General features: G+C 46.1%; 1 protein-coding gene across 3 annotated transcripts in view; it reads right to left on the bottom strand.

Annotated features, from left to right (window-relative positions):
* The window catches only part of Thrb (thyroid hormone receptor beta), a 337,187-nt gene that overhangs the window by 18,971 nt on the left and 300,302 nt on the right, over nucleotides 1-17,914 (bottom strand). For all 3 annotated transcript variants that reach the window (XM_005348559.2, XM_026779793.1, XM_005348558.2), the window contains 3 exons: nucleotides 10,361-10,461; nucleotides 4,899-5,046; nucleotides 1,975-2,180 (listed from right to left, as the gene is read on the bottom strand). In XM_005348559.2, coding sequence (XP_005348616.1) covers nucleotides 1,975-2,180; nucleotides 4,899-5,046; nucleotides 10,361-10,461 — 455 coding nt within the window. The remainder of the gene's footprint in view (nucleotides 1-1,974; nucleotides 2,181-4,898; nucleotides 5,047-10,360; nucleotides 10,462-17,914) is intronic.

Here is a 17,914-nt window from a genome sequence, read left to right as displayed (position 1 = left end):
ACACATGCACATATAAACACATACATACGCACAACTTAAAAGGATAAATCTTTAGACTCTGAAAAGAAACTTCAGTGATGGCAGAAACAGGCTTAGTTGGATTCACCCCCACCTAGGGGTGAAAAAGTAAAAGCATAAAACATTCCAGAAGTGCAGCATGGGCCCTGACTTCTCTACCTGACTCAGCATTCAGCTGGAATTCTACTTCATGGGGACTACTTGAAATCAGAAGGAGCGCCAGGCCCAGCAGGGGCCCGCACATCTGAGAAAAGGGTAGACTTAGGCCTGGGGGCATGCTAGAACTGATATGTTCTAGACACATGGGTTTAGATTGGCCTGTTGATCCAGAATTAGTGCACCCACGCCAGGGTGGGCCCGAAGGTGAGGCACCAGGATGCTGCCCTCCCAAGACCTCTTGTAAGGCTATGCAGGTGGTAGGCAGGAAATCAGACAGCCCTGACTGCATGCGCTGCCCACGCTCTAGCTGTGGGAGGCCCCATAAGTCTCCCACACATCTCTCTCCTATAAATAGAGCTGTTCTCTGTCTCTGCCTATAGGGTTGATATAGGGAGGGACGGGTAGGACTCGGAGAGCTTAGGCTGGAATCTGGCATAGCATAAGCATCCCTTGAGTGTTTGGTTACTGTTATAGAGACCATCAACAAAGCACACTGATGTGTGCCAGTATCTGCTCACGGTGACAGTGAGAGGATTTGTTTTAGGATAGGTGGATTACACGTAGCCTTCGCCCTCTGAAATTCCCTTTACGACTGTCATTTGTGGTTCGCTCTTTGTTTTTACTTTTGAGATAGGGTCTTATTAAGTTGCCTAGGCTGGACTGGTATAACTCAAGCAGGCCTTCAACTTGCCGTCTTCCTGCCTTGGCATTCTGCGTAGCCTGACCGAAGTCTCAGACCACCGCACTGTAATGCTGTGGTTGCTGCACACAGGTAATTCCGCCATGACATCTTCATGTGCACAGAGAGAAACTCTGATGTGCAGTCAGACCCACAGGCTCTGCTGCCTGCAAGGTGCTCACAGGAGTCTTTATATCAAACACTGAGAGCAGAGCCTGTCTCTGAGGTGGCTAGATACTGGCTACAGCAGGTTGTCTGATGAGGTGGGTGGGGTGACCTGGACCAGTCGACTTGGGGCCTGGCTTAGCATCGGTAGATGACCTTGGGTTTAGTTTTTGAATCTGCCAAATGGGGATAGCAGCTCCCTTCAACAACCTCGGAGTACTAGGAAGTCTAGTTGAGAAATGGATGGTAAGGGCTTTCACTGAAAACCCAATAAGCATCCATAGATCTGAAGAGATCTGCCTTGCCTCTGTACCTTCCCCATTGCTATACTCTTCTTCCCTGGCTCCTAGACCCAAGCTTTATTCCCAGATAAGCATTTCTACTTTGACAGGAAAAAAAAACTTAGATACACGGGGAGGGACGGGAAACTGTGGTCTGGTTGTAAAACAATAATAATAAAATCATGAAAAAATGTATCAAAAATAAAAATAAATAAACAACAACAACAACAACAACAACTTAGATCTGTAGTCTGAGCCCTTTCCTCCTCGAGATTCTGCTGAAGGGGGTATGTGTGTGGATTAGCCTCGGTGGCTGAGTATGTGCTCTGGGAATCTGGCAGAGGTGGGCAGGAGAAGAGTAAGCCAGCAGGTACCAGAATTTCCTGAGGAGTCCGTTCCAGCCCTGGCCTCGTTAACATGAAAAACACCCTGAGGTCGGAAGCCTGGGAAACTGCTCCAGGCTCCAGAGAATGCTCATCTGTACCATTGCCTCTGCAGCCCCCATCCCTGCCCCCGTCTGGCCAGCACGACCCTGGCTCCGGCTCCTGGCCTCTCTAAGTTGCACTTGCCCAAAGGGAAATGGGGGCACTAATGGCAGCAGGGTGCAGAGGACCCTTAAACCAAGGCAAAATGGAAGCATACAGGGATAGTGAGCCCTGTAAGGAAGCTTACCAGAAATTTCCGCTTCTGCTTCCAGTGGCTGCCCTGGGCATTGGTGGCCACGTGGGCCTCGGTGACTGTCTTGATGAGCTCCCACTCCTCATCGGTGGGCTCGGGTTTGTGCCCAATGGATTTCTGCAGCTCTTCCCGCCGTCTCTTCTCACGGTTCTCCTCTATCAGCTTCCGCTTGGCTAGTCTCTTGCTGTCATCCAGCACCACTATGAGGGGACAGGGGAGAGGGACCCTATGATAATATAGAACTTGGAGCAGACTGTAGGTCCTGAACCTGGGGGCCCTGGGCTTAATGGCTTAGAGCAGTGGTTCTCAACCTCCCTAAAGCTGCAAACCTTTAATACAAATCCTCATGCTGACCCCCAACCATAAACTTATTTTGTTGTACTTCATAACAGTAATTTTGTTACTGCTATTAGTCATAATTGATTATCTGTGTTTTCCGATGGTGACCCCTGTGAAAAGGTCATTTGGCCCCAAAGGGGTTGTGACCCTCAGGTTGAGAACCATTGGCTTAGAGGTCCACACTAGACAAACTGCCTCTGATTAACCACTGCCTGATATGGGTCCAGTGTCAAGCTCCCAGTGTCCAGACCAACTTTCCAAAATAGAGCTAGAAGGAACCTGGGCACCAGGAACTCAGCTCTACAGAATGCAGTGCCCCTAAAATCAGCAGCAGTGAGACTTAAACTTGAGAAATCTTTTGGGCTTTCTTGAGAAATCAACCCGGCTGCCATCTGCATTCACGCCGGGGGCTTCTGCACTTCCAGTTAAGGGAGCCTTCTGGAGTAGTGATGGGAGGGACAAGGAGGGAGGGACCAGGGAGAAGTATGCCAGGTGTTCTCCCCTATTCCCCTTCACATGTTTTGAGGCAGGGCCTCTCAATGAACCTGAAGTGTGCACGTAGGCTAGGCTCCTGGCCAGTGAGTCCCCCAAATCTACCTGCACGTGTGGCCATGGCTGGATCTTATGTGCTGCTGGAGGTTAGAACTCAGGGCCTTTTGCTTTCACGGCAGCGCTCTCACCCCAGCATCTGCCCATCTCCAAGACTCAGGTTCTAGATGACCTCAGACAGAATCTAGTCCATCTTCCCCTTTTCATAGAGAGGGGAACGGATCCCAAGGCTGTGACTCGCCTGAAGTCACACATCAAGTTCATCGTAGGGATGACCCAGGATGCTTGCCTTCAGTTCCTACAACTGGTTTTCCTTGGGCCATGCCAAGGGCAGACGTACCAAGAAGAAGAGAAGCAAGGCGCCCAGCTAATTCACAAGCAAACCCAGATGATCTCACTAGGATTGAATCTTAGTCACACGAGTGTCTGCTAACGTGGGAACTATGAAGCGGTCCTGTGAGGTCACATCCTAAAGGCTCACAAGGCTCCAAGCTTTATTGCCCAAAGGCTTCCAACAGATTGCACTGTTGCATTTGACACCTGTTACAGACTGGACCTGGTTCTGTGCGGTAGGTGGTGATTTCTCCAGCAAGAAACATGAAGCTTAACTCTGGAGTCACATCCCTGGTTGGTGGTAGGTCTGGGACTTGGGCAGAGGTTTCCCTCCCTCTCTCCCTCTCTCCCTCCGTCCTTCCCTCCCTCCCTCCTTCCCTCCCTCCCTCCTTTCATCATATAGGTCACAGGGATTGAGTTTAGGGTGTCTGGCTTGGTGGCAGGTGCCTCTTCCTAATGAAACATCTGGCTGTCCCTGAGCAGAGGTTTTATACGTAGAAACTTGAACCTTTTAAAACACCTCAGAAGCAAGAAAAAGACCTCAAAGCTTATATCCACCCTGTTTAGAGGGGCCTTGAGCATCTTCAACTCCACACCTTACACTTAATAAAATAATGAAATGGCTACTTAAATAACAGTGGTTTGGAACAGTGACATACGTTTTTGGGTTCAAGCTATGGCCCAAACCCATTAGAGGTAGGGATGCCCTGGACCTGAGGGGCAGACAGGCAGAACTTCCAGCCTGACATACTAATAGATCTCTTAACATTCTCTGTAGAGTTCTCCTCTATGAGGAAATCATAGATTTTTTTTTTTCACTCTCTCAGGGAGCACACTATGGCACCAATATAAACCGGGATTGCTTTTTCTTATGTCAGGAAAGCTCTCATTGCCTTTTCTTTGTTTCCCGTGTTTGGCTTTTTCTTTGTAACTCATGATTAAAACCTCTGATGTATAAACAGGATGGCTGTGGGAATCAGTCAGAATGATTCCCAGTAGAGGGAAGGCTGCCTTTTCTGAAAGGCACAGTTCTTTGTTTTATGATAATTAAGGTGACTCCAGCAAATCCCTGGGTTGGGAGGAGAGGCCCCAGGGCTATGGTATTTAGAAAAGTGGGAAGCAGAGTTTTACCTAATTTTTTTTCCTTTGGCTAAAAATACAATAAGCAATCAACCGTGGGATGATTCATGTGAGAACATTCAACTTTGAAGTTTTTAAAAAAATTCTTGTATGTGATGTTTTCTGCCAGTACCACATCTCTAAAGTATGCCAACCAGATTAGTTCATTTGTTTTTGAAGACCCAAGGACTGGCCTATAAACCTCTCTGAACATGAAGCCTGTGTGTGAGAGGTGACCATGCTACATGGACAAGTCTATAACAAGATGTTCATACTACATGGACATCTGTAGCATGAAACAGGCTTGATAATAGGGCTGCCCTTCATACACACACGGAGATGACCTAACCACCCTCCCCACACCATCGGGTTGCTTTGGAAGTTGGGAATTGATAAGTTAGGGAGAAGGAAACCAATGTTCCCCCCACTTCAGCAAGGCAGGTTGGGAGGGGTGCTACGAGAGCCAGACTCTGTCCACGAAGGTTCTTTCTTTCTTTGTGGTTCTTGAACCAAGCCTTCCCCCTGCCCCCTCCCGTCAACACTCCTCAATATCAAGCAAATGAAGAGCATCTACTCACAGTCTGTTGCCATGCCAACATAGATGCATTTCTTAAAGCGACATTCCTGGCACTGGTTGCGAGTGACTTTGTCTATGACGCATTTTCCTTCATATTTGCAGGAATAAGATGGATGAAGACTTTTCTGAATGGTTCTTCTAAAGAAACCCTAAATAAGAAAGATCCCCCCCAAAAAACCAGATTCATATTTTTTTGAAACTAGACAACTCTGGAGTTTTATGTCTACCTAAAATGAGATCAACTGTTCTGGCCCTTGGCCTGGCCTGGGGCCTCCAACTTTATCTGTACCCTCAAACAGAGGAAAGTGGATGCAAGTGAATCCAATGTGCTGAGGGAGATTTTTCAGGTCTACAGTGTCTACACTGTTGTGGCTTTTACTCAAGGAGACGAAGCTGATGGGTGTTTGCTTTCATGTTTCTATACACTAAGTGGTATAACGTTTATTTCATGGGGTATCATAATTATGCAGCTAAGCTAAGTGAATGAAAAATCTTTATTACTTTATCCTTAAATAAAACAGCAGGATACTTGATTGACAGTTATTTAATGACACTTGCAAGAATATTTCCTTAAGAAACCTACTACCACATACAGTGAAATATACACTGAGAACATTTAAAATTATTTGGCGACTAAATATTTATCTTTATTCCAGTTAGAGATTTCATTTAATTCTTGTTTGACTCTTAAAATGACCATGACCTATACCCAAAGGATACTTCATCTTACCACAAGGACACGTGCTCAACCATGTTCATTGTGGCTTTATTCATAATAACCAGAGACTGGAAACAACCTAGATGACCCTCAACCGGAGAATGAATAAAGAAAATGTGGTACATTTGCACAATAGAGTATTACCCAGCGGTTAAAAAAGTGGCATCATGAAATTTGCAGGCAAATGGATGGAACTTGAAAAAAAAAATCATCCTGAGTGAGGTAACCCAGACCTAGAAAGACAAACCTGGTATGCACTCACTCATAAGAGGGCATTAGATGTTAAGTAAATGATAACCAAGTTACAACCTACAGACCCAGAGAGGATGGGTAAAGAGAAGGTTCTAGGGGGATGCATGGATCTCTCTGGGAAGGAAAAATAGAATAAATTTTGTGGGTGGACTGGGGGCTGATGGGGAAAGGAGCATAAGGGATCGGGTTGGGGGATGGGGAGGATGAGAGTTCAGGGAGAGACAGCTGGAATTGGGGAGCACTGGGGGGAGTGTTAGTGTGGAAACTCAAATGTGGTGGAAGCTTCCCAGAATCTATGAGGGTGACCCTAGTGAGGACTCCTAATAACAGACGATACAGAGTCTGAACTGGCTATCTTTTGTAGCCAGGCAAGGCTCCCAGCGGTGGGACTGCGTTACATTTGGTTGAGCTGTTGGCCAAGAGGATCCTGTGGAGATCCTTAAGCAGCCCAGGCTGATGCTAGGACAGAGGGTCACTCTCTGAAAACTGAAAGTAGGGGCCCATTGCCAAGGACAACATCCATAGGGCTCATTGAACAGAGAGGCCGACCTGGTGCTTGCATGGAGCCTTCATCCCTACGTTCTAGTCTCTGTGGGATGGTACTCTGAAGACTACACGAAGAGAAGAGAGACCTGGACACCAACCCAGTCACAAACCTTCCATCTATAATCTGTCCTGCCTGCAAGATGTGCTGGGGCTCCTAGTGACTCTTAATGATATTCTGCTATCCTCATGGATCGGTGCCTTGTCCAGTCATCAACATAGAAGCTTCCTCCAACAGCAGATGGGGAGGGAGCAGGCACAGAGACCACAGCTAGACATTATGAAGAGAGAGAGTCTAAATCATAGGTCTTCATCAGGTCCCTCCCCTACAAAATCAGGGAACCCCATGGAAGAGGAGGAGGAAAGACCAAGAAAACATGGCTCACCAAAGCAACTAAGCAGGGCTCACGTGGGTCCGCAGACTGAAGCAGACACAGCCTGCATGGGTCTGCACTTGTCCTCTGTGTATACGTTAAAGCTGTTAGCTTGGTGTTTTTGTGGGACTCCTAACTGTGGGAGCGGGGTTGCCTCTGGCTCTTTGCCCTGCTCTTGGGACTCTTTAATTCCTATTGGGCTGCCATGCCCAGCCTTGATATGAACTCTTTCGACTTGTCTTATTGTATCTTGTTTTTGTCCTGTTTGACTGTCATCTTTTCAAGGTCTGCTCTTATTTTGAAGAGGAAATAGAGTGGAGCTAGGCATGATGGGATGTAGGGGTAGCTGGGAGGAGGGGAGGGAGAGGAAACTATCCAGGACATAGTCTATGACAGAATAATCTATTTTCAAAAAAAGTTGAAAAGAAGGGGGGAAAAAAAGAAAAAAGAAACTAACAAGCTGTCCATGACCGACTCCCTCAATTTTTCAAACAACAGGACTTTAAGAACAGAAGATTTGAGCTTGGAGTTTTTATTTCTAAAACCTCCTTTCCTTCCAGTGTCTGCAGGCACATGAGTCAAAATGCTTCCTCTTTTCTGAAGAACACTGTTAGATTCTAGTTTTGGACTGACTTACATAACTTTCAAGACTGTTACTTATTTTGGTATAGGGTCTTGCTATGTAGCCAAGGCTGGCTTGTAATGAAACTTTCTGTGTATTGTAGACTGGGTTTGAACTCATGATTCTCTTCTCTCAGTCTCTCTGGTGTTAGGATTTAAAAGTTTACCACTGCCCTGGGCCTTTAAGGCATGATCCTAGAACCTCTACAGACTTAAGTCCTAGGTCCTGGCCACTGTACTCTTAATGTTGAGGAACTCATAATGGCTGTAAGCTCTGACGGTGAGGGTCACAGACGGTGTGCAGATGCATTCTGAATGCCTTTACCCCACAACCTCACTAGGGAGGTGCTATTAAAGATACCATTGTGGAGACTACAAAACTATGCCTTAGATGGGCTCAATCACTTGCCGCAGATCACGTGGTCACTTAGCTTACAACACAGGAGCTGTGTTCCATATTATTGTTTTTGGAATCAGGCCTTGCTTGGAACTTCCTAGATAGCCCTGGAAGCCCTTGAACCTGCAGTCCTTCTGGCTTAGTCCCCCAAATGCTAGGATTCCAGATTCCAAATGTGTACCACGATCCACATAGGCACACTAAGTCTCATGACCTTAACAGCTCACCTGGTATAAAAGGAAATAGTTTTGCTGTATTATTTAAATGAGCAGATATTATAAAAAGTGTCTCCTTGCTCATTCCTAAAACTTTAATCTAACAAACACATTTTTGAAAGAGTTCTCGACTAAATCTCCAAGGGGATCTCCCACTTCTTTAGGGAAATACCACGCATGCACGCACGCACGTACGCTCTCATGGACCTTCATGCTATTATCCATCTTTAACTGTCATTTCGACATGACTTAGAGTCAACCAAGGGAGTCTCAATTGTGGGGCTGCGCTGACAATTCTGCCATGCTATCATGTCTCGATTGTTAATTGATGTAGGCGGGCTTAGCTTACTGTAGGTGGCACCACTCTCTGGGTAGGTGGTCCTGGGCTGTATAAGAAAGCGAGCTTATTAGAACAAGCCAGCAAGGGAGCTTCCTCCCTGTTTCTGCTTCAAGTTCCCGCCCCGACTCCTCCAATAGCAGTTTGTGACCTGCAAGTGTAAGCTAAATAAATCCTTTCCTCCCATAAGTTGCTTTTTTTGCTAGTCTTATCACAGTGACAGCATGAAATGAGAGTACCACTTCAGTTCCGTGTTCAGAGGGAACTGTTGTGTTTGGAGTTGTCGTTATGAACAGTCTGCACTGGGGCAACACCAACCTTCTTTCTACAAAGTGCCGAGTTACACAGCACAGCAGGTAACAGCTCCAAAATCTCTGTCGCTAGGACAATACAGATTCTGTCTGTATATATTGTAGGTTTGACTGAACTGTGAGGTGAGACCTTTTCATCTCTCGAGACTCTTGAAGATGGTGTTAGATTTGAAAAACTCTTTCTACCTTTCCCAAGTTGCTTCTTCATCATATGAAGAAATCTTGAGAACCTCTTGTCCCTTCCAGGTTCCTTTGTGGGTCTGTGATGGGGTCAACCTACAAACAGGATCTGACTTGAGACACAGGCTGTGAAGTCTAGGTCATGCTGGAATTTCAGGCCTGAGGCACCAAACTAAGCTAGCCTTATTCCTTTCAAACAAAGCAATGGAACCACACTTTTGAGAGCAGGCCTGCCTGCAACTGCAAACCTCCTAATTAATAAACAACAACCAGGACTCGTGATTAGCTTTTTAAACTCGACAAAATCTTATTTCCATGGAAACAACACGACCTTTAGCCCAGTCTTGCCACCTGCAAATCCTGCATCAGAAGGATCCTGGAGAAGGAGAGTGCCTAGCGAGCGTCACACACATTCCAACTGATTGTGTGGCAGGTGAGGCCCCAGGACCCCAGAAAGGGCCACGCTTGCTGCCCTTGCAGAGATGCCCCAGCATCACTGAGGTGCTTAATAATGTTAGGTGCGGAAAAATAGGGGACCGGCATGGACAATCTCCCAGTAGGGAAGTGGAGCCCACCATGGAGTGAATGGAACTAACCCATTAATTATGGGGTTTAAAGGGAAGAGCAGGAAGGAAGCCAAGGAGGGTGTGGAAGAAAGATGGAAAAGGTCGGGAAGGGAAGAGGAAGAGGATGAGGAAGAGGAAGCTCCGGGTTTATTTTTCTTTAACTTCAATACAAGTTTTACCATAAACTTTAAAGGAGATACAAAGTCCTTCCCTGGGTTTTCAATACATCCCATTTACACAGCACATCCCATTTACACAGCTGCATGGGCACCACACTGGGTTAAGCCTCATGTTTGTTTTCTAGCCTAGGTTGATGGGCCCAAAGATCTTTTCCATAGTGCTTAGTTTCATTCTGCTGACGAAGATTGTAAGTAGGCAGACGAAGCTCCCTTTGGAGAAGTGAACGCACCGGTATGTTTTTGTCAAGAATCTCCTGAAGAAAGGTTTGCAGAGCACAAAATTACCCAGTGGCAACCTGACTCCATTTATTACAGGCTCTGCGGAAAGCCACTTTGAATAAATGCCGGAACATAATTGAGTCTAAGTGGCTTCAAAGATTCTGCCTAATGGAACCCTTAGAAGTGGCATTCTCATGCAGATCTGCAGCAGAAAAGGCTGTGGAGGAGCAAGCCCAGGCTTCTCAGACGGGGCACATAAAATCAGAGGCAAGACAGTGAAGCATTGGGTTGATCGTACATTAAAAAATATGCTTTAAAACTCAAGTAAGTGTTATTAGTATCAATATGTCGTGTTTGTTTAAAAACACAACAAATGGAACACCACCCTACTGCAAAAATTTCATCTAGTTGTTCATCAGGAAAAAGGAAAATTCAGATCTTGAGCATATCAGAAACGAAGAGGACCAGTGGAGCCCTGGATAAGTTCCAGTGGCTCTCTGGGAGAGGAACGGTGCTGCACCGTGGTCTGTGCTGGGGACCCTGGTGCTTACCTTACAGCCTTCACAGGTGATGCAGCGGTAGTGGTACCCCGTGGCTTTGTCCCCACACACGACACACAGCTCATCTTTGTCTAAATAGCTGGGGATGTACCCTGCAAAGGACAAAGCAGAAGGTGAGGAAAGAGCATCCTGTCGAAGCAAAGACACCTCAAGGTTGCCCAACCAGAGACAAGATTGTGTGCTCAGGGGTGGTTAACTACAGACTCAGTGGAGCCAACTAGCATCTAGAGTTGTCATGAACATGGAGCTTCTGCTTGCTGGAGGGGGCATCATCTAAGCAGCGTGTGGAAGTTATGGATGCTCCAGGCTCCTTCACAAAGCATATCTCAGAACTTGCACTTAAGGCCCCATCCTTTCTCAAGATAAGAAACCAGGCTGTCTCCCAAGGAAATGCACTTGACGAGTGCCGAAAACTTCTTAAGTGGTTTAAATTTTGTTTTCATTGTTTGCAGTGGATTACTGGACATCAAAGACTCATTGCACAAGGAACATATGAACAAGGAACCTTATTTTCAATTTCTGTGTAATTTTGCAAGGCTGTACAATGTGCTGATGCAAGCCTTTTTCAATTCAAGAGAATAAATGTTTACAAATGTAAAAAACAAACAAACAAACAAAAAATCCCAGGCAACTAAGTAGTTAGTCTTATCTAATACAGCAGCCAAGTACTTTCCAGGCCGGGACATTGGCTTTAAGGGGTTGAGCCTCTCTTAGCATCTCACTAGGAATTATAGAACAGAGAATGAAATCCAGCACTTCTAACATCTGGTGCCAGGAATGAGTTGTGCTTTCCCTAAAAATAGAGAGCTCAAGTGGAGTGAACAAGGGTGTCTGAAACAGCCTGGGAAATGAATACACAGCCGAACCTTGCTGGTGGAAAGAAAGAGTAGACGTTCTGTTGATTCAGGAAAGAACACCAACTACGGTGACACCCTTCGGTACTGGGTTTAGTTGTTGGCTCAAACTCCCTGGGCTCAGAGAGCTCTGGTTAAAAATAACATCCGAAGCAGCCTTCTTCCTGCCAGTGCCCATCTTTTCCTCTTCCCCTGCATGGCCACACACCGAAACACTTGACAAAGACAGGTGTGCCTTTAGATAAGCTCAAGCCATTATTCTAGAGAGCGCATGGGTTGCAGGTTTGTGAAAGTGGGAAGGTGCGAGAAACAGGGCCTTCCTGGTCTTGGTGCTTAGGAAGGAAGGTCGTGGGCTGGGGGAATCTTTCTCAGTTTAAACGTGATCGTGGGGGTTGACCAGACTGGTAACTTACGGTATATTTTCCCATGACATTTTCATCGACGTTTTTGTGACCACAGGTCACTGAAGGCTCATTTTTCAAAACAGAAAAGCCACGGAGACAACTATGCCTTTCCATCGTTTATTAGAAATAACTTTGCTTCGACTTCAATCTAGGAAAACATTGCTGCTTCAGATGCAGACGGAAGCCTTTGAAGGACGAGCTGCAGCTGAGCAGGATTGTGATGTTAATTACAACAGCTCCTCTTATTTTGTTTTATCAAGCAAACGGAGATTCAACGGTTTGACTCAAGGTTTCCAGAACTCGTATCAAGCATTTTATTATTATTGTTATTTAAAGTTTTCACGTTTTTAAAAGATTAGAAAAATGTAGTTTTATGTGTATATATGTGTCTGGGGTTAGTATGTGCATATGTAGGTGCCTGTGAGGGCCAGAAGAGGACACTGGCTCCCCGGCACTGGTTACAAACGATTGTCCTGCCCAGAGTGGGTGAGGGGGACCCAACTCTGGTATTCTTAATGGTCAAACCATTTCTCTAGCATCTCATCGGGTGGTTTAAAAATAATTCTGGGCCAGTTGGTGGTGGCCCACACCTTTGATCCCAGCACTTGGGAGGCAGAGGCAGGCAGATCTCTGAGTTCAAGGGCAACCTGGTCTACAGATTGAATTTCAGGAGAGCCAGGGCTACAGAGAGAAACCCTGTCTCAAAACAACAACAACAACAACAACAACAACAACAACAACAACAACTTAACCTGGGAGAGTCTTGGAGAAGGGACAAAAGGAAGGGAATGGTTTGTTTCCAGTCACTCATTTACTGATGACGCCAGCCAGAACACATTCAGCATATACTGTGTGCTAAGCACTATAGCAGATACACCGAATATAAAAACATATAAGACCGGTGGTATTGATTAAACCCTTCTTTAAACCCTTCTTTTAATCAACCAGCTTTCAATAGAAGTAGCTACTTGATTCGGTAGCAGTTGCTTAGGTGGTCACCCTAGCGCACCCCAACCATCATTTTCTTCTCTTTGTGATATTAACTGAACAATCTTATTTATGGAAGGCAGTTGCCACGAGTAATGGCATAGCAATCCTTCTGCCTGGGCCCACTGTTCAACAGAAAATAACGCCAGCAGGGATGGTGTCCTATACATAGCGAATAGGCAGGCAGGGAGTCCCCTCTGGTCAGTGGCTGTACCTGACGATACCGCAGCTCCCCAACCCCCTAGAGAACTGAGCCACACTCCCATAATGAGTCACCAGCTGCCAGTGTGGCCCCAAAAGAAAAGCGCATAGACATTAGTTTTGTTGCCAAACATGGACGCTAAGGGTGACATAACGTCAGTGTCGGATGTCTAGATCAGATGCGAGATGTGTCACCTGAGGAACTGTGGATACAGTCATCCCAGGTCAACACCAGAAAGGTTATTGGAGGTTCCAGGCATGAAACGACGAAGGCCCATGACAATCCACGGGAGTTTAAGGTTGACATGTCTCTCCCAGTTTCTCTTTGCGTGCATAAATTATTTTTCAGACTAATAAACTATGCTGCCATGTTATCAAACACACACACATATATTTGTTTTTAGGCAAACATCTATATACATTTCTGTTTTAATACGTGGTGCTGGGGGTTGCAAAACGGGCCCCCCACAAATGAGCTTCAGCCTCAGGCCCTTAAGCAATGCTTAAGAAAGCAAGTGTCATTTGATGGTTTAAAAAGGACCTGGAGACCTTTGTTTTTAGCTAACATTTGGCTTGTTTGACTAATTGCTAAGTATTACCTTGAACAAAAAAAAAATGGGTTGATATGGTAAAATACTACTTCTTAAGAATCTTTTTTTCTGGTAACAACTTTACTAAGATACAATTCAAAGATCATACAATCAATGGTTTTTAAGATATTCACAGAGTTGTGTAACTGCGACCACTTACTAGTGTTAGAACATTTTAATTATCCCCTAAAGAAACACCTATGAGAGTCATGCTATCATTTCCCCCCTCTTCTCCACCTCTTTCGCCCCAGTCTACCCTGATACCTCTCTGTTTCTAAGGATTTTAGGTTAATCTCCATGACAGATCTGAAATTGAGGGTGCTGCCTGTGAAGAAGGGGACACCTACGTGTGGATTCCTTTCAACTTTGGCTGGTCTACACTTCAGAGCAGACCACTTGCCCAGTTGGATCTGTCCTGATGTCTAGAGGAAGTATTAGCTGTGGCAGGTCAGAGGGAGATGTACCCAGAGGCTACCTTTGTGGATCAGGCTGGATTGGACTCTAAGTTACTCCATCGTGTGGGAAACAGTGGCTTGCTCTCAGGCTGTGTCCTGCCCTGGGAGACTCCATTTTAGGAGCCGCATTTGGCTGTACTCTGGGAGCAAGCACAGAGGGAGGGCGATCCTGCATTGCATCTGTGTCTAGATGTCATCACTTGAGCCCCAGAACCCCGGGGGCATAAACTGATAGACGGCATATCCCTAAAAGTAAAAAGTTCCACCTCTAAACTCATTGAGGTCCACGGAAAACGTGTGGGCACGTAGGTATATTAAAGACGTACAGAGAAACGTGGCCTAAGGGCTTGTCAACTGCACCAGACTGACGGGCATGCATGCCCTCACTTGGACCTCATCCATCTGACCTCTCATCTTCACAGGAGCACAAAGCTTCGTGTAGACATCAAAGGTCAGAGAGGCAGAGAACTCCCAACCGTCCCTGAGGCTTTGGCTCAGCGTGGTCCTCACTGCTCGATGTGGTGTGGTCCCCTTGAACTGTAGTCTGTCTGTCTGGATCTGATCTTACGCTTTTCCTCCAAGTCTCTGCACCTTGTCTGAGCAGTCCTGTGTCTCTGCGGCTGGAATCACAGCTCCCCAAACAGGTTCTTTAATAGCACCTGTAACTACTTACAGGGACTCTATTGACAAGTGTCTGCCTCTGCCTCCGGGAAGGCCTCCAGGAACTCTAGGGCCCCTTTAATTCCATGTAGCCGCCGTACAAACGACTACAGTCTCTGTGTGATGTAATGTGTGATCTGAGAATCCATTGTTAGTAATTAAGGCCAGAGAAAAAGAACTTGGGCTTGCCTCCACCCATTCGGACACGGTGGCCAGACACAGGTGGTTTGCGGCATAGGGGCTCACAACACTGCACTGCTGATCTGAGGAGCCAGGTCTTCAAGTTTCCCAGGCAACCACTAAAGAGGACTAGCTACCAACTCCAGAAAGCAATTTGGGTGGTTTCTGCTTCATAGGATAGAACCGTCAGCTCAGAGCGGCAAGAGCTCTGGGGGGCTGAGATGCGGGGTGACTCTGCACTTGAACACTCCCAGAGAAGCTAAAAGATTGTTGTGCTTAGTCATTCTTCCAATTTGATGCTGAACTTGCGCAGTGCATCCCACGGCTTAGACTCTTAATTTAAGCCCATTTCCTGTGCAACACTCGGCCGTATGCTATTTCTTTATATACTCAAAAGCCCTGCCTGAATGGCTTTGCCGTTTCCTAACAGGCTAATCCTGATTCCTTTTATATTTAATTCTTGGTATTAGGACCCAAGCTTTGTGTAGTGTTAATCTTTAAACCTCGGATAAATACCACATCAATTAATTAAACCACCCATCTATCCATCTGTTCATTTGCTCAACAAATTGTGGAGCTACTGCATGGAAAGCACGGAGCAAAACCTTAGCTAGCGTTCACTTTAGAGGCCTTCTTGGTTGCTGTCTGAGACATTCCTCAATTCCCTGCCCCCCGAAACTGCCCTAGAGGCTCCCACTTCAAAGACTCTTTTCTCAGGGTGGTCCCTATTGACCCCATACCACTCTCCAGGGTCACTGAGTATCCTGCCATTTTACCTTCTGGCTGGCTGAGTCTGGGGTGATGGGAACCATGGGCATTTAAGTCTAAGGCTCAACCTTTTATGCCTTTGGAAGAGAGTATGGTAAGCATTGGCAGGCAGGCAGGCTAGAGACTAAGCCAGAAAAAGAGACAGGGATACTCCAAAAGGGCCTCTGGGTCTCTCTCAAGCTCAGGGTAGGATGAGTGGCCCAGAGGTTTTGAATGATTACTTTATTTTAGGGCCAGGCTTCTTGGCTATCAGATTCTTCTCCTCCTCCTCCTCCTCCTCCTCCTCCTCCTCCTCCATCTTTTTCTGTACTTAGGGATTTGTACGTGCTTGGCAAGTATCATGCCACCAAGGTACACCTTCAGCCCTCCAGCTCTCCACTGTTTTTTCTGTCACAAACTAGGACTCACAGGTTCTGGCTTGAACCTGTGATTCTCCTGCCTTCGTCTTGAGAGTGTTGGGTTCGAAAGGCCCAGTGATACCACAGCTTAACTGGCAAGAATTTCTGTCTGGGCTTCATTTTTTTTGTTTCTCGTAGACTCAGAATCTTAGCAGTCACTATAACCTTTCAGTACGCAGTGAGAGCAGAAACATCTGAGGATAAAATTGCTAAGAAAGGAAATAGATTGCTATGATGAATTTCACTCAGAAGTTTAATCAAAAGGGCATATACGGTTTACAGTGTTTGGCTCATAGCACTAAAATAAGCTAAGTCAAAATATAAAACCATCACATAAACTGTGTAGAATCTAGACTTCTTGCTTAATATGAAATAGATTCGAAGGTCTCACAACACACAGAGCAGACAGCCCAACTCCCCAAGAAGGCGTGGCCTGCCGGTTCTCCGCAGGCGTTTTCTGGAGGGTATTGTCTGTTATTGGCATATGTGTGGCACTGCCAAACTTAAAAGGCTAAGCGTGCACGGCATACCCATGATTCTGCTTGCCATCACGTTAACCGCTTGAGGCTGACATTTGAAGAGATGGTGTCTGTACTTGTTAACAGTGTCTTATGGGAAACTTACGAGTGTTTAAGCAAGTTTGTCTAGAAGGGAATAGGACCAATGAGAGGGAGAGGGATGGACAGGAAGAGGGGAGGAGGAAGAGGGGAGGAGGAAGAGGGGAGGAGGAAGAGGGGAGGAGGAAGAGGGGAGGAGGAAGAGGGGAGGAGGAAGAAGAAAACCGGGGAAAATGTGAGGAAGAGAAACACCAGCTGCGGCCATAACATTCGAGTTCACGGCAGGGAGTGACCGTGCCAGCACATTCGTGGGTCTTCCACGGTTTGGCTTCCAGTTTAGCCTGCTTTGCACGATGCTGCCTTAACATGATCCCTGGGTTTAACGCTATCTGTCAGGCAATGATATTTTGGGGGGGTGTGTGGCACAGACTTTAGAGACCAACCCCAATTTTACATCTATCATTTTAAAAAAAGTCTAAGCAGTTCTGATTAGAGATTCTACTTCTCGAGGGACTTGGTGCACCTTCTCCATCCAATCCTCCTCTTGTGGATAGCTTCGAACTGGTCGCGTCGCTTCCATTTCTAGTGGGACATGGCATCAATAGAACAAGACAACAAACTGGGACCCTGGCATGGACACAGATGGCAGAAAGTTCAATTTTACCTGGGGTTGCGGCTTCAGCCGAACCTATTTCTCCGAAGGATTAAAATAATGAGACAAAAACAAACCACAGCAGAAACCGCAGACAAACGCTCCCTCCCTCCTTGACTCTTCTGCTATGAGGCCTGCCTCAACTGCATCCTGCCCAGAACCTTTGGAACACACGGTTCCTGTATGGATGCTGCAGACAGTGTCAAACAAAGATCCTGACCTGTTGAGGCAGACTCCTGTGAGGTGCCCTGATAAAGGGATGGAGAAGCTGACAGAAGCTGCCTTCTGAGTGGCCAAAGGCAAGCTGGGAGGTCACTGGCATTAATCAGAATTTCAGATGGGAACGACCAGCCCAAAAACAGAGGAAAAGAGAAAAATGTCAGCCTTCAACTACCCCTAAAGCACAGCCATAGTGGAGAAGCCACACATTCTGGCTGTCATTTCTCTACTTGATTGTGAATTCTTTATTCTCTCTCCTTCCTGAGCAGGTGAGGGCCAGGTTGACCTGGCCACAATGACAAATTTGAACAGAATACATTGTAACTGTGTCACTGGAGAGCTAAATAAGGCTCCTACCTGTGAATGATTAGTTGGTTTCTTTTTGTCTCTAAATTTTAAGAAGTAATTTTTTTTTCCTACAAGGTGTCGTGGTGCCTGACTGTAAAGTTGAGGCAGAAGGATAATGATTTTGATGCTAATTTGAGAGGCATATAGTAAGACCTCAAAAAAAAAAAAAAAAAGATTTTTCCTGTCCCATAGGAAAACTGGATTGGCATTATAGGTTCTGTTCAGTGTGGCTCTTACAAAGCTGGTGTGGGTTTTTTTTTTTTTTTTTTTTT

The sequence above is a fragment of the Microtus ochrogaster genome, chromosome 6 (assembly GCF_000317375.1).
Source record: "Microtus ochrogaster isolate Prairie Vole_2 chromosome 6, MicOch1.0, whole genome shotgun sequence".
In the NCBI taxonomy this organism is placed as follows: Eukaryota; Metazoa; Chordata; class Mammalia; order Rodentia; family Cricetidae; genus Microtus; species Microtus ochrogaster.
Note: the sequence above shows the minus strand (reverse complement) of the source record. Positions and strands in the feature narration are given on the sequence as shown.